Below are 23,104 nucleotides of genomic sequence, written 5' to 3' on the forward strand. Positions count from 1 at the left end.
AGCGCGTGATGGGTGTGTATGTCTGGAAGGGGGTGAACATACCTTGTGAAATGCATTAATCTGCCTTTCAGAATCAGTTATCATATGATGAGCAAGGTTAGACATCCAGCTAGAGCCATGTCTGCAACACTGTCTGACCGCAAATTGCTCTTAAACCCGACTTCTGTGAGATGCCACTAAAGGAATGGTGTGTTTCATCGGTGCTCACCTTTCTGCCCTCTGGCCAAAGCCATGAGCAGTTGTTAGAAATTGAGGCAGAGAATGTTCTTGATAAACTCGGGAGAATCTGATAAATTTATTCTTTTGTCAACACTTCATCCTCCTTCCCCAGGGCATGAATAGGGGAAGCTTTTAAAGCTTTTGGCTCCATTGAAGTCCTAAAACGAGCACAAACATGTGAAGTTGGAGTGGGAATGGCACTGGAAACCAGCTGTTAGCTCTGAGGAAGCTGCTCTCTGCAGGGCGGGGAAGGGAAGGGGCTGCTCCTCACCATCCTCCAGCCTTGCCACCAGCGTTGTCACCTTCTCTGTCCCCAAGTGGGAGGTGACAGCAATCAGCATGGTCCTTCTCCTGCCTCATTGCAACGGGAGAAGCCACAGGGAGCTGTGAGGGGTTCAAGGTGTTTTCTTAAAATGAGTTCCTGCTGCAGTGGAAATGTTTTCCTGGGATTAGCCCCTTCGGTCCCTGCCATTCCGAGCCCTTGGTTACATTTCAGTGGTCATTTGTTTGGGTTGGTTTGCTTTATTTTAAATACAGTAAGATTCATAGTGATGGAAGCAAGAGGAAAGTCAAACCCTGTATCCTTTTCAATCCAGTTCTAAATCTCCTTTTCTCCTTTGGCTGCCTCCAGTGAGGAAACAGCTAAATTTAAGCTGCAGGTTCCTGATGCTGTACATAAACTATTGAAATAGCATTATTTTGGGGCTCAGGTGTTGGACTTTCCCTCCCCAGCACCTGAACCACTGCAGCAGCCACCAGCACCACCTGTCGGCACATGGGCCTTGGGCTGCACTTCTGCTTGGTCCTCCTGCCAGGAACAGGGATTGGGAAGCAAAGTCTCCTTCCATGGGGCACAGTGCTCTGTCACTGCCATGCCTCAGATAGCTCGCATTCCTCAGAAAGGTTTTCGCTGTACTTGCTCAGCTGGTGAGGGCTGTTGTGCCAGGGTAAGGACACAACCGCGCTGGCTGAGCTGCAGAACTTTGGGGGGTTTAGTTTTGGAAAGGAGCAGCCACATGTGCTGAAATTGCCTAACAGTTAGATGAAAGAATGCAGCACTTTTAGCTATTTTATAGGATTGGTAGCAATAGTCTTCCTCCTCATCAGTAGTCACAGATCTTAAGGGTTTGGGATCTCCTTCCTGGAGGACTGAGGCCACACAGTGCTACTCTTATCTTCCAGCGAGCAAAGTAAGTTGGTTTTCAGATGCTGTACATCATAATGCTTGCAAAATAGGAAGTCTCATGATTATTGCCAAACAGAGGAACTGAGATGCCACAAGTTTAATATGTTTTCTTTTACTTTAAATGTTCTAAAAAAGAGCTTTGCAGGGTGGGAGGGAGGGTGCAGCCCTCCCTTCTCTCCGCAAAGACCCAAGACCCAAAGGGATAATCTCTGCTGACTCTGTTAGGTTGTTTCTCCGATCCTCGATCCATACAGGCTGTGAACTGCTGTCAGTTTGACATCGTGAGTGTATACCTGGAAAATAATGATGTTGAACATTGTGCTTTCAGGTTTTTACCAGCTTTGCTGACTGCTGTCCTGACTAACCACTTGGCCTGGGTGCCCACCGTCATGCCCAACGGCCAGCCGCCCATCAGAATCTTCCTGGAGAAGCATTCTTCCCAGAGCGTGGACATGCTGGCCAAAACTCATCCCTACAACCCGCTGTGGGCACAGCTCGGTAGGTGACAAACATCTCCAAACCCCCAACAGCTTCACATCAGTGGGTATGTGTGTGGTGGGTTTTATGGATGCTTATTACTTCCCCACAGAGTTAATTCTTTAAATCCAAAAGGAGACAAAAGTGTGGATTTCAAGCTATATTTCACTTTATTTTTTATATGTGCTTTAATTTCTTAAGGCATTATCAATTATAAAATGGCAGCCAAAAACTCAAGCCCTCTTTAGTCATCTACAGCAGGTCTCTTAAAGCCACCTGCTCTGGTGATGATGGGAGATTGCACTCCTCCGGTCTTCCCTCTGTAAGGAAAATCACTTTATCTTTTGGGGATGCTGCTGTCAATAAGACTGGTTTTGGAAAGAAAAAAATCAAGGGAATCCATCTTTTGATAAGACAGGAACATGGTCTCAATACAACAGGCAAAGGAGTAACACAGTGCAGGAAATCATGATGAGCGACCCGCTAGGTCAGATCTCAAAGCTCAGCTGAGTGGGTAGCTGGTTACACTGTCTTCTGATTGCTGAGTAGAGGAGATGAGCGAGCTTCCCACTCTCTGGACAGATTGTCCTGCTCTGCACACAAACTGTGATGGAATTTGGTTAGGGAAGGGAAGGGAAAGTTGTGCAAGGTTGCCTTATTGTGGTGTAGGCAGGAATGGCCACGGAGTTGATAAGACGACTTGATTTCAGCACTCTTGGGACTCAGGGGATACGCTCTGGTTAGGCTGGCCTTCAGGGCCTCCTGGATTCCTCGTCCCCTCATCCCTGCATTCATGCAGTGCCCTTGTACTTCTGGAACAACACATGCACAGGCATTTCCCCATGTGAATCTGGAGTACAGTCAAAGCAACTCATCCAACCCATAGTAGAGCTCCAGGGGAGCAAAGGGAAGGAGGTTGGCTTCAGCTCTGCACCCACCACTGTCACTTTTGCCCTCGCCCTTGGCATAGGCTTGTTCCTCCTCAGAGCTTTCTCATTGTGGGTAAAAGTTCAGCCCAGTTTCCAGACTATCCAGGGTAATTCAGAGCAGACGCCTCCCGTCTCCCGTGGCTATATAAGGAACCCGGGAGATGTGCCTCCAAAGCTAGGCACTGAAGTTAGGTGCTGTGAATGCTCCCTAATGTGTGAGATCAGATGTCTCCCTGACCAATGTGTCACCTTACATATGATACCAACAGCATCTTTGGGCTTCTCTGTATTGAAAACAAAATACTAGCATAGCTGTCATCACTCTTCTGCTTTAGCATTTTCCTGTTGTAGATCTGGCTGTTGAAAACTGGCCACAACAACTGGCTGGTAGAAGAATAATTCATTTTAAAGATGCAAAATAATTGTCTCTCTCCTGTTCTAGGTGACCTGTATGGGGCTATCGGATCACCTGTGAGATTAGCAAAAACAGTTGTGGTTGGCAAAAGGCATGACCTGGTACAGAGGTTGCTTTATTTCCTTACTTACTTCATCAGATGCTCTGAACTTCAAGAGACTCATCTACTAGAAAATGGGGAAGATGAAGCCATTGTCATGCCTGGAACTGTTATAACAACCACGCTGGAGAAAGGAGAAGTAGAAGAATCTGAGTATGTGCTTGTCACAATGCACAAGAACAGGGGTAACCTGCTACCCACGGAGTCTGAAGAGACGAGAACTCCCAACTGCAGCTGTAAATACTGCAAGTGCCCCATCTCCCTTGCACAGAACATAGAAGGTGTTTCACAGCAAGAGAGAGAAGACGCACAAAACACTCCTAAGGTAGAGCTGGAAACTTCCTCGGATGAGAACAGAACTATTGTTCCTGACGATTGCCAGGAGGATGCTGTTGATGTGAAGCAGCCGCGGCCCTGCCTGGACACAAAACTAGAGACCGTGGTGTGCACAGGGTCAGCTTCACCGGAGAAGCGCGTAGGGACGGAACCTGGTTTGGAGGCAGGAGCAGACGTGCGGAGGAAGGACGAGTCGCTGGAACCGGGCAGCCAGGCGGCCGGCGGGACGCGGTCACCCGGCATCGCGGTGGAGAAGAAGCCCCCGGATAAGCTCTTCTGCGACACGTTCCCCTGCGGCGCTGCCGAGGCTCAGACAAAGGTGACTTTCCTCATCGGAGATTCCATGTCACCCGACTCAGACATCGAGCTCAGGAGCCAGGCAGTGGTGGAACAAATCACCAGGCATCACAGCCCGCCAGCGACGGAGGAAGGAGCGTCTGCTGATCAGAACTGTGAAGCTAAACAAGCTGTTGAGGACCAAAATAGAGACTGTGGGACAGCTGAACCCTTTCCTCCAGTTGCGAGTGAGCATCGGAGCTGGAATCCAAACCCGTACAACGCCGAGAGCATGAGTCTGTTTGATGAGTATTTCACTGATGACAGTTCAGTTGAAACCCGGACTGCTGACGATATTCCAGGGCAGGCAGCTCCAGACCTCCTTGCTCACAACAGTAGTTTAGAGTTCTCTAAAAAGCTCTGTACAAAGAGTAGCAAACCACCGAGTGAGTTTTGTAAGTTTATGGACTCTGTTCGACAGGAGACCTACAAAAACTGCTTCAATGAGCAGGACCAAAGAGAGAAAATCTCTATTCGCGTCCCCCATGGGGACAGGGAAAACGTAGAGAAAAAGGTCGCCCCGGGAATTGACTGGGACATTCCAAGAAATGAGAGCTCGGATAGTGCCCTGGGTGACAGCGAGAGTGAGGACACAGGTCATGATCTAACGAGACTAAGCGGGAACTATTATGGAGGAGAGCAGGAAGACTGGGCAGAAGAATATGAGATTCCCTTCCCTGGGTAAGTAGCATTCAGCAGTAATGGAGCCTAAAAATGATAGAGCCTCTTCTCACGTCACATGTTTGGAGGAATGTAGCCGAACTTGGCATCAGAGGTTGGAAAAGTGTCTCTTGAGCTCGCTGGTTGTAAAAGAATACAGAGAGAGCAGTGGTCTGGAAAAAAGTACTAATTGTGCATTGAGACCTTGGCTTGTGTCCTCTCCTTCCACAATGGGCTGGCTGCAAAAGCTGACTTCAGGCTCTTCCTTGTTAAAAAGTGCTTGAATAGAGGCTAGAAGAGAGGATAGAAGTGAAAATGCAGCTTCTCTGTCAGCTGAATTTGATGTTTACTGTTGTCCACCTCTTTGCTGTGCCTTTCTTGCAGGTCAAAACTAGTTGAAGTGAACTCTGTCCAGCCCAGTATTGCCAATTTTGGAAGATCCTTGCTAGGTGGCTACTGCTCATCTTATGTCCCTGACTTTGTTTTGCAAGGAATCGGAAGCGATGAGAAGCTGAGGCACTGTTTGGTGTCAGATTTGTCTCATGCTGTGCAGGTAATTAAGCTATATTTGGTAAATGTATCTGTCGCAGTAGGGAAAGGCAAATGTTTGTGAATGCACAAACCTGCCAGAAGGGGAAATATTTACTGTCGCAGCTCGCTCCAGTCCCAGGTCACCAATTTTTAGTGCTCCCTCATTTACATCTGGAAAACGTGGGTGTTCCCCTGCAGATCTGCAGCACAGATTCCCACTGAAGCCAGCTGAGGGGCTCGTGCCCTTGGGAAGATGGATCTCTGTGCTGAGCCATGGAGAAACCATTGTCTCCTATAGGCACAGCAGCCACTGATGGTTGTGTGCCCACAGGGTGGGATGACGTTAGACAAGACCAAGGGCTGAGGTTGCTGTGCATCCCTTCCCAGGCACGGTGTCCTGCTGCAGTGGTCGTGCAGGAGCTCCCTTTGCTCCCTCCTTGTCTCAGGCTGTCACTGAAAAGCATGATCCTGCTCCCTTGTTTATTCCGGAGGGAATGGGGAAGGACCCACACACAGGGTAGGGAGCAGGAGCCTCCGAACATCCCCTCCTTCCACAGCTCTCCAGTTAAGATGTGCATCACGTTCTCCACGTTACTGTCCCCTTTCCTTGTGCCCAGCCCTGCAGGGGCTGAGTTTCATTCCCTGCGTGCTTGTTCTAGGGGTATTTAAGCCATGTATGAAGTGTAACTGAACTTGAGGCAACAGAGGCAGCAGTGTGAGGTAGCTGCTGCCATGAAACAGATGTGTCTGAAATACAGCCTAACGGTGGTGCGTGTCCATCAGGAGACTTGGATTTCAATTGCAGAAGAGGGTATTAAAGGGCTGAGCAAGATTTTATGTGCTTATCTTAAAGGAAAATAGTAACTGCATCCCAGCCCTGTGTGACATCCCTGGGGCTCTTTGGAAGGAGATGCTCCCTAACAGTCCAGCCCCAAAATGTATTGAGGAAGGACAGTGGGTTCCGAATGCTCCCTTTAAAACCTCCCTGGCTGGGAGGAGTGGAGGAGCTGGCGCAGGCTTGGCTCCGGACTCCCTCTGCTGGCCTTCCCAACACGGGAACGCAGCGACAACCGGGAGCATACCCGACCCGTTCACACTGCCTTGATGAACAGCAAGCTGGGGCTTTGGTACTTTGAGTTTTAGGGTTTTAAGATGTATTTTAGATACGTCAGAGCTCTTTATATCCAATATCAAAAGATACAGCTGTCAGCCAGTGGCACACTTCCAACCCTGAAAGAAAATGTAAAATAACAACTATCCTTCTAAGGCTGTGCCTTGCTTACAGTAACACTCTGATTTTACTAGATGGAGCACGCTGTTAACACATGTTCCTGTGTTTTAGACAAAGCAGTGTCTGGGTTGCCATCCCTGCTCTCCAGGATGGACTTTGTAAAGAGACCATGGTCAACTTGTCCTCCTCAGGGCTCTGCTATCCATGTTTTGTTCCTAGCATCCCGTCCTGGACGAGCCGATCGCGGAAGCCGTCTGCATCATTGCAGACACGGACAAATGGACGGTGCAAGTGGCCAGTAGCCAGAGGCGAATGATTGACAACAAGCTGGGGAAGGAAGTGTTAGTGTCGAGTCTCGTCTCCAACCTGCTGCATTCCACTCTTCAGCTTTACAAGCATAATTTATCTCCAAACTTTGTAAGTATGAGTGACGACGGAGAGGGCAGTGAAAGCATCCTCCCACTGCATGGCTTCAAGAGACTGTGAGCTTCTGCTTGGTTTATTTACCCAGAGCCACAGTTGCAGTAGCCAGCACGTCCCCTGACGGAGCTGTTTGAGCTGCCCGTTTAAACACTGCTCTGTAATCAAGGCAGCCCTCTCATTAATTCTGATTTAACATGCAATCAAAGGCTTCTACTCAAAAGTAAGAGTCTTGCCAGTGAGTATCTTACTAATTATTCTCCTAGACACAGCCACGGGAAGGCAGTAGGTGTTTGGGGTCTGTGCTGTGTGGCTCTGTGGCTGGATGCAGTTTGGATACAGCGCCGTCCTTCCCTGACACAACTCTCTTTGCTTTCTAGTGTGTTATGCACCTGGAAGACCGGCTGCAGGAGCTCTACTTCAAAAGCAAGATGCTGTCCGAGTACCTGAAGGGCCAGATGAGGGTTCACGTGAAGGAGCTGGGCGTGGTGCTGGGGTAGGATCACAAATCCCTCCGAGCAGTGCTGCTCCGGGTTTCCTGGTGCCACATCCTCCGCCTGGGCTTGTTCTAAGCACAGCAAAATGGATTCCTAAATGGGACTGGAACCGTGGTGTGGCATAAATCACCCATGGCCGCGGGCTTCTCCTTAGCCATTGCTTGATCCCGAGGATCCCCCAGCCTTTCTCTCTTCCCTCCGGGCAGGAAGGTGGGCTCAGCACTCCAGAGCTTATCAGACTCTTCGCTTAGTTAGTCAGTCATCACTGAACAACGTGGGGCACCTGATTGCTCCAGGTTGACTTTCCCTACATGGCAGAAAACACCCTCTGTGTCATGTAGGGCACATAATGCCTCTCTGTGGGTGTGGGGCAGAGGCAGAAAAGCTATTTAAGGCATGTTTATAGGAAGGCTCTGAATAGCTTTTCACACAGAGGAGCACAGGGTGAGCAGAAGGCACACGGAGCACGTGTGGAGATGGAGATGGAGCTGGAGATGGGGAGCAGCTGCCGTGGGTGAGCTCCAGCACTGTGCCAGGCCTGCCTTGGTAGCTGCTGCAGTAGCTCAGCCTAATCCTTGGCCCCTGTGCATTGTCCCCCAATTATTGCTCCTTTACTTTGAGGGCAGGAGGGAACGTGCTGTTTTCCTCCCTCCGTTTGCCTTCTCACCAGTTTGTGGGCCCTGTTTAAAAGAACCCGAGAGTCAGGTAGGAGCTGCGCAGTGCAGAGCTGTCGCCTGTTGGTGTGAGCTGGAGCGGGGTTAGCAGCAACCTGGAGGCTGGAGCGTGTAACCCGGCTGGCAGGGCTGCGTTAGGAGGGAAGCACAGTGGGATTCAGTTTTCCAGTGTCCTCCCTCTCAGAGCTGGACACGCTCATGGCCCACGCAAAGGCCTGGGCTGGAGCATGGTGACCCATGTGTGTTTTGGGTTGGATTAAATGTGACTCTTTTGCTTCCTTTTAGGATTGAATCCAGCGACCTCCCTTTGCTGGCAGCTGTGGCAAGCACTCACTCTCCCTACGTTGCCCAGATACTACTTTAAAATACCAGAGGCCGTAGATGTTGACTTTTTTTCTCCCTCTCTGGAAACAAAGTGGAAGAAGACAACTTGTCCTGGCTCCTTTCTCTTTGAAGCCATTAAAACAAACTGCTCGTTGAGCTGCAGCACCTCCAAATATGACTGCATGTTATGCAAGCACTTGGAGGCTTTTCCTCTCCCGCTTGGTCGTTTATAAAGAAGGATAAAGAAAGGAAAACAGAGTGAGCCTGAGATTTCAGCCACAGAAGAGTTTAGCAAAAGCTGAAGATCTGCGTTTTTTAGCAGCTTCTGCCACCATGGCCAAGTGTAACTTGTATGGGGGACGTGAGGAAGAACTGCTTTGAGGAATACATGATGCTGTCGCTGATTATGAACTTACCGAGGGGACGCAGCAGCTGCCTTCAGCCCGAGGAGGAGCTCGTTCAATCTCTTAACTCTCAAGCTGCAACGATTTGTAAACAACTTCTCCTTTTTCATGTCAGAGTCCAGTTCTGGACACTTCCCAGAGGAAGAACAGGGGTTGGGGCGGGGGGGGGGTGTTTTGTAAAAAGCTTATTAATGACACTCAGCTCCAAAGTTAATTTATGATCTTTCTCCTGGGGAGAGGGAATAGCTGGGATGGGAGGTGAGGAGCAGGAGGAGGAGGAAGAGGCCAACAGCGATGGAGATTCTCTTTCTTGGCTGGATGTTGTAACCAGTATTAAATGTTTATAATGTTTAAATGTTGCTTTATACCAAGTGATGCTTTTCTTCCACAACGTAATCAGAATGTTTAAAGAAAAAAATCATCTCTAAGAGAGCGTTGGCCGCAGTTTCCCCACAGGCCCCAGGTGACTCGACTCTTACCTCTTAACTTTTTTATGGTCTCTAATCTTCTTGCAACATCATCTTCTTTTTACAGCAGTCAGTCAGCTATTGAAGTGATGACCTAGAAACAATTGTACCAAAGCAGTGGGGAAGGAGTGAATAGACTATTATTACCCTTAAATTGCTCAGGTAACGAATCGATATATTTTTTAAAGCCATTCTACAAAACCAGAACGTTGATTACACCACAGTGCAGTAACACCAGGTTATTTTTGGACAGATACACCCTCGATGCAGATGACTCTAATCCCTTTTCTACTCACTTGTGTAATTACCAGCAGGAAATGTTGTTTATTTTATTCTCAGCATTTCTCCTTTCCTCAGCCATCGCTGTTTTGTCATTGTATATACAACAGTTGTACGAATAGCTGATGGACCCAGCCTGGTGTAAGTAATGTAAATATACAGTGGTAGGTGGATTATGTTTTCAAAGGCTCTACTACCTCAGTTTAACTGGACACTTCATTAGAGGCTTTTCTTTGCGTATTTGTCCTGGCAGCCAGTTAATGTTGCTGGTTTTTAGGTTCTGTTTCCATCCCTGATGTTCAGTAGGTTGGAACTCCTGGGTTAGCCACCCAAGTAGGAGACACGAGTTCACGTGGTCTCTCAACTCTATAAACAGCTCTATAAATATGCCCTTCTGTAATCACCTATTCAATAGCATAGCACGCCTGCTATTGTTTGAGGAGTTATTTGAAATACAAATCTATTTTAACCATTTGATAAACTTGAAAACAATAGGAGAGATCCCTGCCCCAGCGCTGGCTCCTCCCTTCCTCCCTGCGCCGGGATTTCAGGAGTACTTAAAAGCTGTAACTTCAGGCTCTGTCCCGGGGAAGACCCACATGGGAAACCCGCGGCCCTTTCCGTGTAGGACTGAGTCCACCTTAGTAAGTCAAGCAAACCTTAATATAGGCAGTGTCATTGGGAGCTCTTTTGTATATAAACTCTAACGCTGACTGCTGCAGGGAAGAACCTTGTGTTTAATACGTGATCTGAGGACGTTTCTCCCCTATTCTTCCAATGTCCTTCCTTCACCACACCATTATTTTACGTCTGGCTTTTGGAATGAGCACAGAACGTAGGGGCCCAGTTGTGTAAACCCATTCTTAACGAAATACAGCACTGAGCTCAGCACAGGGGTGTTTAACTCTTTGCTGTGCTCAATTTAGAGCCAGCTGTTACGATTCTGAACGTTATACATAGACTTGCAGTTGTAACCTGGTGGTATCAGCATGGTCCTGGCTCTAGAACCCCTGCCTCTGGGTTGTTCCTCATGTGGGTCCATCCACAGTACATCCCTAAATAGCTGGACAAGCCCCCCCCGACCATGCTTACAAGGAAGATATCACATCCTCCTCCCTTTAACCATGATCAGGCGAGTTGTTGGCATTGCTGATGCGGATTTGACTCTCTCAAACGGCCCTTGCACAGCTTGAAATTAGTATTAACTTGAGAAGAAAGAGGTGATTTGGTGGTGTCCTTCCCTGCTGTCCCCTGCCTGACACGACCCCTCAGCATTGTCCCAGCGGAGCGGCCATGGATGTGGCCTCCTCATCCCCCTCCCGAGGAGCACATTGGTCCCAACTTATCCCAAACCCTGCATGAAGGGACGTTTTCCTGTAAGTAAGTGAACTTTGAGGGTACATGAACAACGTGGTACGAATGTCCGTGTGTTAAACACCACAAAAAGGGATCTTCTACAGGACTCCATTAAAGTGTATCGCGATGGTTTTTATGTGAATAGAAAACTAATGTTTGATTTCTTTTGTTTCCACTATTACCAGTCTCCATTAACATGTCTTAATTTCCTGGCTGAAAACTAAGTGTACTAAGGCACACGACTGAGCAAAGTTGGTGTTGTTGCAATTGGCAAACACTGGGCTGCTAAGAACAAAACCTATTTAAAAGAAAGGATTTTCCACCTTGCGGATGTTTTCCCTGTTAGTTATTAGAGATGTTTTATGACAATTTTTTTTTTTGCTTTCTCTAAATTATTTAGATGGTGGTACTTGTAAAATGCTGGGTAAAATGTACATACTTGTTCTCTCTTCTGGTTTTGTATATATTTCCCAAGATGTGCACTTGTATTATAATAACCATTCCCAATTTTAGGGGAAATTTGTGCAATAAATACAGTATGTCAATTTACTTCTGGTGCACTCGCTGTCTGTTCTTTACACATGTAGTAGGAGGGTGGTGGTGAGTGTGTAAACTACGACTATCCCCAGCTTTGCTCTCCCATCCCTTTGATGCACACCTCCTGCTACTTAGGGGTGCCACAGCCCTTTAATTTGGGGTTTCTTGAGGAATTAATAATTTCAAATAGGAATTTGTGTTTGAATTTGCTGTCCCTTCAGTTGTGAATGTCATTGGCCACAGGAAAAGCAACAGTAAGACAGAAGGTGGTCCTGACCCTCTGGATGATGCTTGACTCTGCACAAGGAGCACAGGCTTAGCCATGAAGCTGTGGTCCTGGCGTGGTCTGTGTGGTCCTTCCTAAAGTCACCTCGAGGCGGTTTGTCTCACTAGTCGAGTGTTTGCAATTCCTCTCCTCCAAGGTACCGTGTTTGTGCCCATTGCACAGTTACAATCCCTTTTCTGTCTCTCTGTCTCCCAGGAATGAAGAAGTCTTCATAAGGTTTATAGATACAAGTTCAAGTTACGATAGAGGGCTGTCAAGGAAAGTAATAATCAATCATACAACAGGAAGAAGAATTAACCTTGGAAGACACAGCAGAGTGTACGTATGATGGCTTTTAGGGCATTCGGGTTAATTCAGGGCCTGTATTCTTGAAAAGGGAATAAATAACCAGCAAAAGATGGGAGACCGTGGCCTGAAGTAGCTGCATCCTGTTCTTGATGAGCAGGAGATGCTCATCCTCAGTGGGTGCTGAGGAAGAGGCAGGGAGCCACCATGTCGGGATACTGGGATACGGGGTGCACCCATGTGCGCCGCTGTCAGAGCCCTGCAATGCAGGATGGAGGATTCTGTGTTAGCAGAGTAGGTGGTCATGAGGTGTCCTCCTGATGGGGCAGGCGCGAGGCTGGCTCATGATCATGTGTGTCTGTGGGGGGTGTTTGCCCAGTGATGCTGTTAGCAGCAGAATCACTGCAGCATCCAGAACATGCTGATGGCAATGCCCAGCTTTGATTTCCTTTTCAATTCTCCAGCCAGACTGGGATCTAGCACTTGCTAGTCAATATTTTTAATGTGGTGTTACTCCTTTTCTGTAATTCCCTTAATTTCTGACAGGCTGAGAGAGCTGGGCTGGGGCAACCTGGAGAAGAGAAAGCTCCTGAAGGGGAGACCTTAGAGCAGCTCCAGTGCCTAAAGGGGCTCCAGGAAGCCTGGAGAGGGGCTTTGGGCAAGGGCCTGTAGGGACAGGACAAGGGGAATGGCTTTAACCTGCCAGAGGGGAGATTGAGATGAGCTCTGAGGCAGAAGCTCTTCCCTGTGAGGGTGCTGAGGCGCTGGCACAGGGTGCCCAGAGAAGCTGTGGCTGCCCCATCCCTGGCAGTGTTCAAGGCCAGGTTGGACACAGGGGCTTGGAGCAACCTGCTCTAGTGGAAGGTGTCCCTGCCCGTGGCAGGGGGTTGGAACTGGTTGAGCCTTAAGGTCCCTTCAACACAAACCGTTCTGTGATTCCATGAAATGGAGACAGATGGATGCAGAAGCACATGGGCACCGCATCATTCCCCACCAGGAGCACAGGGCTTGCAGCAGAGCGGGTCTCCCGCAGGTCCTCTGCTCCCTTACAGCCCATCTCCTCCTAGGAAGCCCAGTAGCAGGAGGAAGCACGTTACTCCCATGTCTGTTTATTTTCATTACCAAAACCATTTGTGCAGTGGCAGAATTTGCTTCCTGACCCTCTGCCTGTTCCAGCTGCCTGCTCCCAGCTGGAGCTGAGCACATCTGCTCCGAGCATGGGGAGCCACTGCCCGAGCTCCTGCCTTCAGCCGCGCTCCGAGCACCAGCAACAGCGGGGCACAGGGAGCTCTTGGTGCCCATTGACAGTAATCACTGGGCAGCAGGAAGGAGGTGACAGTCAGTGGCTGGTCCTGTGGTTTGGGGCGTTGTTACCTGACGAGCATCACACGTGTGCTGTGGTGAGGCACCCGGCAGCTCCCCTTGTGTGGCCACCTCTGCTGCAAGATCCTACCTGCTGAAGGAGCTCAGAGGCTCCTTCCCCAGGCTCTGACGTTGCTCTGCCCTTCCTCTGCCCGGTACCTGTTGCTCAAGGCCTGGGTTTGAGCAATGCCCATCGTGGCCGGTCTGCGGGCAGGGCAGGTTGTGCTCGTGGATCTGGATGGTTGTTTCAAGGCCAGGTTTCCACCAGAGCTCCATACCGGAGCCTTGTGATACCATCTTGGTGGCTGTTTGGGTGCTGAGCCACCACTGAGGGCGAGGAGCTGACCCCGGGGCAGAGCTGTGCTGCCCATCAGCACCCATGAAGCATCCTGGACCAGTGATAGGACCTTATTGCAACATCCCAGAGGAAGGGCTTGGGCTGTAGGTAGGTCCTGGATTTCGAGAGCAGCACAGGAGATAAGCAGATGCCTTTTCCTTGTAACACAGATGCTTTGATGTGCCCCATCTCCAGCCAGGAGATGCCAGCCATCTCCATCCCCCCAAACACCTCTGTGCTGTGTTTGCTGCTGTTTTCCTTAAGGAGCTGCCTCCTTTGGTTGCAGTTTCTCTGTAGATGTGTCTTCTCAGAGATGAAGTTACAGACCAAGAAGTCTTCACCTTTTGTTACCTCGGGGTGGGGGAAACATCCTGCCCCAGCTCATCCTCTTCCCATTACAAAACCAGAACCTTGCGTGAGCAGAGGGAGCCACTTCCTCCATCACAGGTCACAGCTCAGTGCCCGGGGAGCCCTGAGGGACTGTCCCTGCACCCACCAGGATTTAGCCCATGAGGACATTGTTCAACGCTGGTAGTTTTTTGTTTCACAATTCCATCTGTCATGCGCCTTCTAAACCGCTGAGAGGGGAACTTCGTCCAACCGCGCTGCCTTTGGCTGCTCCTGTGTTCGGTTTCTAACCACCATAACCAGAGCGTCTGTTTAATCTGGAACTTGCTTTTTCTTCTTCCTTAACACGAGTTCTCGTGCCGCTGGTAGCACAGACCCAGCTTTCTTCTTCGGGAAAACCACTGAGGAGGAGCAGGGATGTCCTGCTGTGCGCATCACGTGTGGCTCTGCTGTCCTGGTGCGGTTGGGAGAGGCAGGATGGGCTCAAGGAGGATGGGCTGAAGTTCCAGCTCTGGGACACGTGTGTGGCATCACTGGGTGGCAGAGCTGAAGGTGGAGTTTGACCCAGGCTGTTAATGGAAAACACGGGTTTTCCTTGAGCGGCACAGAAAATGAAAGCGGTGTTTCTGATGGAACAGTGTGAGAAAGCTGGGAGCGAGCGCTTCCTTGTGAAATGAGCATCTTGGTTCCTAAAGGCAAAGTATTTCAGTGTTCTTGGGAATAGAATTAATTTCTAGAATGTTTCTGGACGGGGCTTGGAGCAACCTGCTCTAGTGGAAGGTGTCCCTGCCCGTGGCAGGGGGTTGGAACTGGGTGAGTTTTAAGGTCCCTTCCAACCCAAACCACTCTTGGGATTCTATGTCATCAAAAGAAAAGCAGTTTATGAACAGCCCAGAGCCAGCACAGAGGCAGCGGTGAAAGAACATGGAGCCAAAGCCCGAGTCTGTGCAGGGGTGATGATGGCAAGTCGCTTGGTCGGCTCCAGTGCTGATACTGGGCCACTGGTGGGACCTCTCCTGAGCAAACACCCTCATTCAGAGGCTCTGGTGTGGGGATTGTGACAGGTCACGGTGCTACAGAGGCATTTGTGAATGGTGACTCTTGGGGAGAGGGGACAAATGGGTTTGTGCGCTCGGTTCTCCTGCCGGAGACGCTTTTCCCTCTGGAGAACCTCGCAGCGTTTGAGACGCTTACATTCAGCAATTCTTCTCTAATTACTTCCAAATTACAGCCACCAGCAATTATATTTTTCAATAGCTGATTGAGTGCTCTGAATCCTAAGAAATTAACTCCCCAATTTTCAAGGACTCCATTTATTAATAGCAGCTGTAACTAGAAATCTTGGCTAATTTTGATCACTACCAAAAGAGCCGAAAGAATGAGGGCTCCTGTTTGCGTGTATTAACAATGTGACTGATAAAATTTGCTGGAGACCTTCTTGGTGAACAAGATAATTACAGCTGTGTGGCTTGCGCCACAACAATTAATGCTCGTGGGCTTTATTCTCCAGGCTTGTTTTCCTTGTGCAGCTCCAACAGTTTAAGTAAAGGTCTTGATCTCTATCGTTTCACACGACATTGTTCCGGGGCTGGTTACGCTGTAAAAGCCATCAGCCTGGAGGGAAATACAGCCTACATCTCCAAATCACTTCTTAAATCATAGGGTAGTGCAAAGCAGGCCCTTCCCATGGAAACAGATACAGATCTGTAAGAACCAAAGGCTTGAAGTGATTTAGTATGAATTGATTTAGCATTAAAACCAATGTCCATGTCCTGGGCAAGCGAACCCTCGCTGCTCCTGGCAACTGCAGCTCTGAATTCTGACTCCCATTTTGAGGGAGGAAATAATCCTTGACCTAAGCACAGCTTCTCAGATGTGCTGGAGTTGCAAGGACATCACATCCTTGTCTGTTTTTTCCCAGGCTTGCTGGCTGGGAAGCTGCTGACCCCGCTGGGTCGCAGGTTCCTGCAGCAGCTCTCCCTTTGGTCGGTGGCTCGGCAGGACTCCATGCGGATTCCACCCGGGACAAGTGGTCAGGCTCAGAAATACGGGTGAATTCCCTCTTTTCCAGAACATCCACAACAGAGGCTGTTTTAGAGGACATGTTTTCCACCAGCAGTGCCTGCCTCTGCCTTCATCACCTGCAGCCAAAGCATGAGAGCTCTTTCAGCATCCTAATGAATCTGTGATTCGGTTGTTTCCTGTTCAGACTGCCAACTGAAGAGGCAGCTGAGCATCACTAAGCATCATTCCTGGAGCATGTGGGGTCTCACTACTGCAGTGAGGAAATGCTTTCCCTGACAAACCCCTCCTTGCCCATTGTGTTGCCAACAGTTTCATCTGCTGGAGCACTGTCACTGTGGGGCTGTGCCACAGTCACAACCAGCTGCCTTCACCTCTGCAGGGGCTCTGGCACCCGGCTCTGCTCACAGTCAACCAGACCCTGGCAGTGTTCAAGGCCAGGTTGGATGGGGCTTGGAGCAACCTGCTCTAGTGGAAGGAATAAAACCCCCAGCCCGTTCTGCTCTGAGCAAGAGCAATCACTTCCATGTGGGTACGTGGTTGTAGGTAAGTTGTATTTGTGTACTTCAGTGGCATCTGGTGTCATTGGGCGGTGCGCTGAGCTGCACACTCCAGAACTTGCATCACCCTGTGATTCATGTGATCATCTAACCTTCATCTCGCTGCTGTTCTGCTTTTATTTCCTCTGCTCCCAACCACTGACAGTAAAGGAAGTTCTTCCTGTGGTTCATCCACAATGCTTCCCTTCATTCGAGGAGGACTGCGAACGGTTGCGCTTGTAGCATTTTAAACCCCAACTAGGACAATCATCAATGAGAAGCACAGGATGGAGGAACACTTCTCTCTCCCCTCACACTTACTACAGGAGTTGCTGCACGTTAGTCACAGCCTCCCATCGGGTGAAAGCCCTGCAACCCCTTGGGGTGGGTTTGCAGTGAAGGTCCTTCCTCTTTTTGTGTGCTGAAAGGAGAATCCCAGCTTGGAAGGGACCTCAAGGATCATCCTTGAGATACTGGAACATGGTGACAAGGTCTCCCCTGAGCTCTCTCTTCTCCAGGCTGAACAGTCCCAGCTCTCAGCCTTTCTTCACACACTGCGCAGCCCCTGGATCATGTTTGTGGCCCTTCTCTGGATCCTCTCCAGCCTGTCCACAGCCTTTTTGTACAGCAGGGACCAAAACTGCACACAGTATTCCAGGTGTGGAATGCTGACAAGAGCCAAGGAGAGTGGGATAATGCCAGGTTTTCCAGGAGGAGCCCAGCTCTGCGCGCTGGCCCTTGCTGTACCTTCAGTGTCGCTGGATGTCTTGGCTGTTCGATGCATGAAGGTAGAAGAAAGCCTGGTGGTGTCTCAGCAGGAGCACCTCAGCTGTCCACTGCGGGAGAGCTTCTGGGCTGTGGTAAGAGGCCACCACGGGCTCTGGGACACTGCTGTGCATCAATATCCCACCATCAATCACATCTATCACGCACCAGAATCGCTGTGTGACATTACCAAGGCCTCTCCATGGAGGGGAGGAAGGGAGGAAAACCACACCGAGTGGAAGGAGAGTCATCTGCAGATCTTTTTAAAGTTAAAAATAGGCAGGATTTAGTCTGCAGAAGACAGTTCGTTCTGTTGTGCTGCTGACATCATGTGAGCGTGCTGAACACTTCTGCATTTGAAGACTAAAACCTAGGCACTGAAAACAGGAACTTTCTGGATGCTCTGCATGCCTGACAATTACTGGTTTCAGCGAGCTGCTGATACCATCTCATCCATATGGTTGTGCTTGGGTGGGGGAACAAACATCTCATTAGCTCTGGAGGGTCATTAAAAGCCGGAGAACAGATCATAGGGAATAATAAGGATGTATGTCATCGCGCGAAGACAGATGATAAAAGCCTGTGACACCGAGTGCTTCACTGTGAGGGGACTCAACTGAAGAGTGCGGAGGAGCTGAGCACTTCTAACACTTGTGACAGTGGGAGCTGTTTGTAGCCTCCTCATCAGAACAAATCAGACTGACAGCACCGAAATGGGACTAAAAGCAGAGGATGATATAGGGAATTTTGGCCTACATAACTTCGCAATGAGTTCACCGAGCATTCCTGGCTCCCAGGCCTGGCCTGAGTCTCCTAAACTGTGCAACACTTCTTTGTAATCAAATTATAGTTTATACACACACGGAGAAACACAGACACACACACAAACATCTGCATGCACTGGAAAGCTGGGGTGATGCTGCTGAACTGTTGCACCGGTCTCAGCTACAACAGCGATGCTCATGGTTGCAAAGTACTCCGGCACCAGCAGCAAGGAAAGGGTAAGAACTGCAGATCTTCCCCTGCCTTGGGCTTGATCCAAATGCTGTAATAGTTCTCGGAGGAGTTAAAAAACAAGTAGCATGTATTTGATGGCAGAAAGCAGAGATAGAGCATGTTGGGTGTTTATTCCCGATTTCTTCATGTAGGTGATTGCCAGCTAAGAAGAAGTCTAGACTAACTGCCTGGTGCTTGGCTGCACGGAGGTTGTTTGTTATTTTTCCACATGCTCAGAGAATTACTCCGTTTACTTAAAAAAGGGGAAGTTCTGCAATCCTATTTACTCTGCTCTTTATCATATTGAACCTGGCTCCTCTCCGCATGCCCTGTTCTTTTCCTAGCTGAACGCTGTCAGCCAAAGCCTTGTCCCCTCACAAATGTCACAGATACACAGAACAGTAATGGTGAGTTATGCAAGTGTTTGGCTTTTTGCCTCTGAAAATAGCTACTCAGGAGAAAAATACAAATAACCATTGCATGTGCTCTCTGGGTTATAACAGGTCACGAAGTCCCCACTGGCTGGGAAAACATCTTGCAATTTATAGTTGTATAACTTTTAAGTTATTAATGAAAGAGACATTAAATGTCTCTTGGACACGGAATGTCTCTTTGGAATGAGAGATGTTGAGGTGGCTACTGATGCTGGACTAGTGCTGGGCAGTTTCCACAGCAAGAGTGTTCTTTCTTTAAAGTCTCCATCTTTATCTGTCCCCATTCTTTTACCCCCCTCCCCTCTCTAACGGGTTTTGGCATGAGGTTTCCTACCACGAATGAAGCAAATCTTTCAGCTAAAGTTTTACCTGATTATAACAACAAAGCAAATGCAAATGCGGCTGTCACTAGGCTCCAGATTGCCTCCTGTCAGGGCAGGTTTCCCCCCTGCCACCCCCATCTTCAGTTTTTTCAGGCTAGAGCTTGGACATCTGTATACTGTTGCTGGATACCTCCAATATCTAGACAGGTCCATATGCTCTTCTAGCTTTTGCCAACAAAGTGCTGGGGCTGGAATCAAATATCTGTAGGTTGTGTGTAGTAAAAATAAACCGGCAGAAGACAGAAAAGCATTTGATGAAAGAGCCTGGTTCAGACAGAGCTGTTCCGCTGTGGAATGTGTATCTGTTTGGGGCAAGAACTTCTGCCTTTGAGCAAACCAGCTGGTTTTTTACGTTAGATGGTATTTTATAACAATTTTGAATGTTTTTGTCAGTTCCTGCTCTGTTTGATCAGACACTTGTGATAATGTTGCACACTATAGCATGCCTGGGGCAAGTTGGATGCTCTGGTGACTTGGCAGGAGTCAGAGAATCGCAGAATAGTTTGTGTTGGAAGGGACCCTAAAGCTCATCCAGCTCCAACCCCCTGCCACGGGCAGGGACACCTTCCACCGGATCAGGTTGCTCCAAGCCCCATCCAACCTGGCCCTGAGCACTTCCTTCCACTCCTGATCCCACTTGGGGGAGTGTGGTCGTTCCATAGGTGGCACAGGCAGAGGTTCCTGCCTTCAGCTGCACCTTCCAAGTCACCCAGCAGCGGGCAAGGGAGAGGAATGCCCTTCTGGATACGTGTCTGTTCATTTCTGGACATGGAAGGGAAATGAGAAGAGACATGTAAGTGTCTCAGGTCTATACAAACAGCTTTTACTGTCCTCACTGGCAACTTTCAGAGAGTCTGTATCAATGCACCTCTTTGTTTTCATAGAAACCTTAGTAAAGAAATAGCAAATAACCTAATTCATTGCTTGCTTTAGCAGATTGCTCCTATCTTGGGAACTAGGACTCCAGAAGCGATCCGGCGTGTGACTGGCTGGGAATTACCTGACACGATGGCCAGGGTGTGATGGCCCAAACCCCACTCTGCACCCTCACGCATGAAATATTGGTTATTTCAGCATTTCCACCTGTCCTCCGTGAAGCTTTTCCCATGGATATCCCGTAAAGTGCCGTCAACTGAGAGATGTTCCCTTCGGCTGGGAGCTAAGAGTAGGAAATGCTTCATGTCTCCACCCGGAGCTGCGGTTCAGTCTGCTCCAGGGAGCAGCTGGGGCTTGTCATCCCCCTCTCTTTGCATGTTAATGTAATCTTAAGACCTTTCAATCTCGAGGCTCACTGTATTCACAGTACGTTCACACCAGCACTCAGCACGTTAGAGACCATCAAAGATGTGTGACAGGGATCACGAAAAGCAAGGAAACTTGCCACTGAAGGTAAAGCACGAGTAGAGAAAGTGTTGTATCCCTGCATTTAAAAGGTGTTAGGCTTCCCATGTGCTTCAGTCTTCTTGATGAAGGCTGAAAAATAAAGAGTTTGACTGTCATGATGAACTCTAATTGCTTCTGTGTACATGGCTTTCCAGTTTTACCCTTCAGGAAAATGTGTACATGGAAGGAAAGCCATGCTAGTCTTGAGTTCAAGAACAAAGATGGGCTTTAATTCTAACTATTCTGATGCAGCAGAAAAAGATCTCCCAATTCTCATGCTTCATTTCTACAGTTTACCATTATCCTCTGCGCCGAAGCTCTAAGAATATGCACGATGGGGAGCTGTGCCTCAGAAGGAGCAAAAATCAGTGGTACAATACAGAATGAGCACTGCATTCTTGGGTTTGACTTTGCAAAAGTGATTTGATTTTTCACATTTCACATTTCTTTCAGAAATTGAAAATCTGAGTTGCAAAATGCTGGGTTAGGCAGGAGATGAATATTCTTACCTGGGTGTTTGAGCTGATCAGTCTCGTGCCATTGCAAAGGTGTAACTTACCTGCAAAAGGCACACTTGCACCAAATTACTATCCCTTTGCCTCCCCAGTTTCACACGCTTTTACTGAACTATCCCCAAAATGTTCTATTCAAGAAGTTAAGCACCAGAATAAGCATAAATGGTAAAAGAGTCTGAAGAGATTCTTCCCTCTGGGGGATCCCAGAACATTTTGTTTTCCTCTTGTCCAGCAGAGAATGAATTTGCCTGTTTTCCTTGCGGTGTGCTAACCACACACTTAGCCAGTAGTCATTGCCAGTGATGTGCATGAATCTCTGAAAGGGACCTTTTTCCCCCCAAAGCTAAGAAATTAAAAACAATAGCATTGGAGGAGAGGAAGGAAACTGCCAGGCTGGAATAAAACTCATGGGTACAAGAAACACAGAGAATATGTCAAAATACAAGTAAAAACCTATTTCAGTGGATGATGACTACGTATCTTTCCTGCTGGGAGAGGTGAGGAAGTTGAGTTTTACCCTGAAGAATCTGGCGTGTGCACACGGTGGTGAAAGGCGTGAGATTAAGAGACATCCTTGGGAGTGTCAGTGAACCAGAACAATGGAGGGAACATCGCAGAGGGAGGAGATGTTCTTTGTAATTTAGCTGATCTCAAATTCACAGGCGTTTGAAGCAGAAACATTTAATCTCCTGAGGCTGCAGCTCATCTGTATAAATAGCAAGACACCTTCCCGTACTATATCTAAAACTACAGATAATCTTTTACAATAAATAAGAACCTAACCAATAAGTAATGATGCTTTATTTGGGCAGCGATACAGTCCAGGCAAAAGGGAAGCAAGCTTTCCCCCCTGCACAGACAACAGGCATCCTGCTTGGCCACATCCTTTAATCCCAGCCCTGAAATTACTCGCTTGTGAAAGCTTCTCAATTGTGTTTAACTACACAGGCTCTACCACGTGGAGTACAGGCTGCCACACCAGTGAGCAGTTAGGAGCACGACACTCGTTTCCATTGTTCTCCTGGTATTTGGGAAAATAAACCAGGCAGCTAAAACAGCCCCTGGAATAATTGCAGCCATTAGAGCCATCACCTGCCCAAAATCAGGTATTTTTTGGAGCGAGGGAAGTCTTGTTTCACGGGTCACTTGAGCCAAGCAATTAAATTGGAACAGCAGCTTTGGTTCCTACTGAGTACCTGTGTCCACCTTACTGCTCGGTGCACGTCTGCCGGCTGATGTACTATAAATAAGATCATCTGTGTGCAAAAGAAAAAGGAATTCTTAGGATACTACTTTTATTCCCATGCTGAGTGCCTACTTCTGCGTTATTCTGATTGTGGGAATGCTGAACAACTTGACTAGGTGGCAGCATGAGCTACCCTCTAAAAACTGAGGTTAGGATTTGAGTTATTGCAGATCTACGAGGACTGTCATAGCACGGATTTCAGTTTGCTTCTTATTCTAGTCTCCCATTAAGGTTTTTTTCCAGCCATGTGCACTTGGAGAGTATTGACTGATCTTGTACCTAATCTTTAACTATAAACTGGGCTGGTAAAGAAAAATTACTTGATTTGCTATTACATCTCTGGTAAAAAAAACCCAAACCAAACATGAAGGAAAAACAAGAGAATCTTTTAACACAGGATTCATGCTCCAGTTCCTTTCTACTTGCTTCTCCTCAGTTATACAGGAGAACTTTTTATCTCCAGCTTTTCACGTCGGGTTCCTGGCAGGGAATCGCAGAAGATTCCCACACTACTGGAAATAATATTTTATGTACTAGAGCTGAAAAAGGATAACGTGTTCTGCCAAACGACGAGTACAAACCCCTGACCTTTGCAACAATAATAGACATGATGATACTTGGAAATGCTCATTTTACCACGGAAGTTCTACGTAAATAAAGAAATAAATCAGTCTCGATAGACTTTATGGGACCGAAGCTGTGTCCTTACCTGGTTTGTCATTTTTGAGAGCATCTTATATTGTCTCTGCAGTGTAACGATTTAGTGATATTAAGAATAGTGGCTTTTAAGATCTAGGCTACCTCTTCCGCTGCTGTTGTGCCTGC

The 23,104-nt window shown here is 48.3% G+C and overlaps 1 protein-coding gene across 4 annotated transcripts in view; it reads left to right on the forward strand.

Annotated features, from left to right (window-relative positions):
• The window catches only part of FNIP1 (folliculin interacting protein 1), a 67,413-nt gene extending 56,023 nt beyond the window's left edge, over positions 1-11,390 (forward strand). For 3 of the 4 annotated variants that reach the window (XM_030504974.1, XM_030504976.1, XM_030504975.1), the window contains 6 exons: positions 1,734-1,903; positions 3,254-4,679; positions 5,043-5,211; positions 6,640-6,837; positions 7,221-7,336; positions 8,297-11,390. In XM_030504974.1, coding sequence (XP_030360834.1) covers positions 1,734-1,903; positions 3,254-4,679; positions 5,043-5,211; positions 6,640-6,837; positions 7,221-7,336; positions 8,297-8,375 — 2,158 coding nt within the window. In that variant the 3' untranslated portion in view covers positions 8,376-11,390. Of the gene's footprint in view, positions 1-1,733; positions 1,904-3,253; positions 4,680-5,042; positions 5,212-6,639; positions 6,838-7,220; positions 7,548-8,296 lie in introns of all 4 variants that reach the window. The other variant, XR_003994211.1, reaches the window with a different exon arrangement.
• The last annotated feature ends 11,714 nt before the right edge of the window (positions 11,391-23,104 follow it).

Source organism: Strigops habroptila, chromosome 12 (assembly GCF_004027225.2).
Source record: "Strigops habroptila isolate Jane chromosome 12, bStrHab1.2.pri, whole genome shotgun sequence".
Lineage (NCBI taxonomy): Eukaryota > Metazoa > Chordata > Aves > Psittaciformes > Psittacidae > Strigops > Strigops habroptila.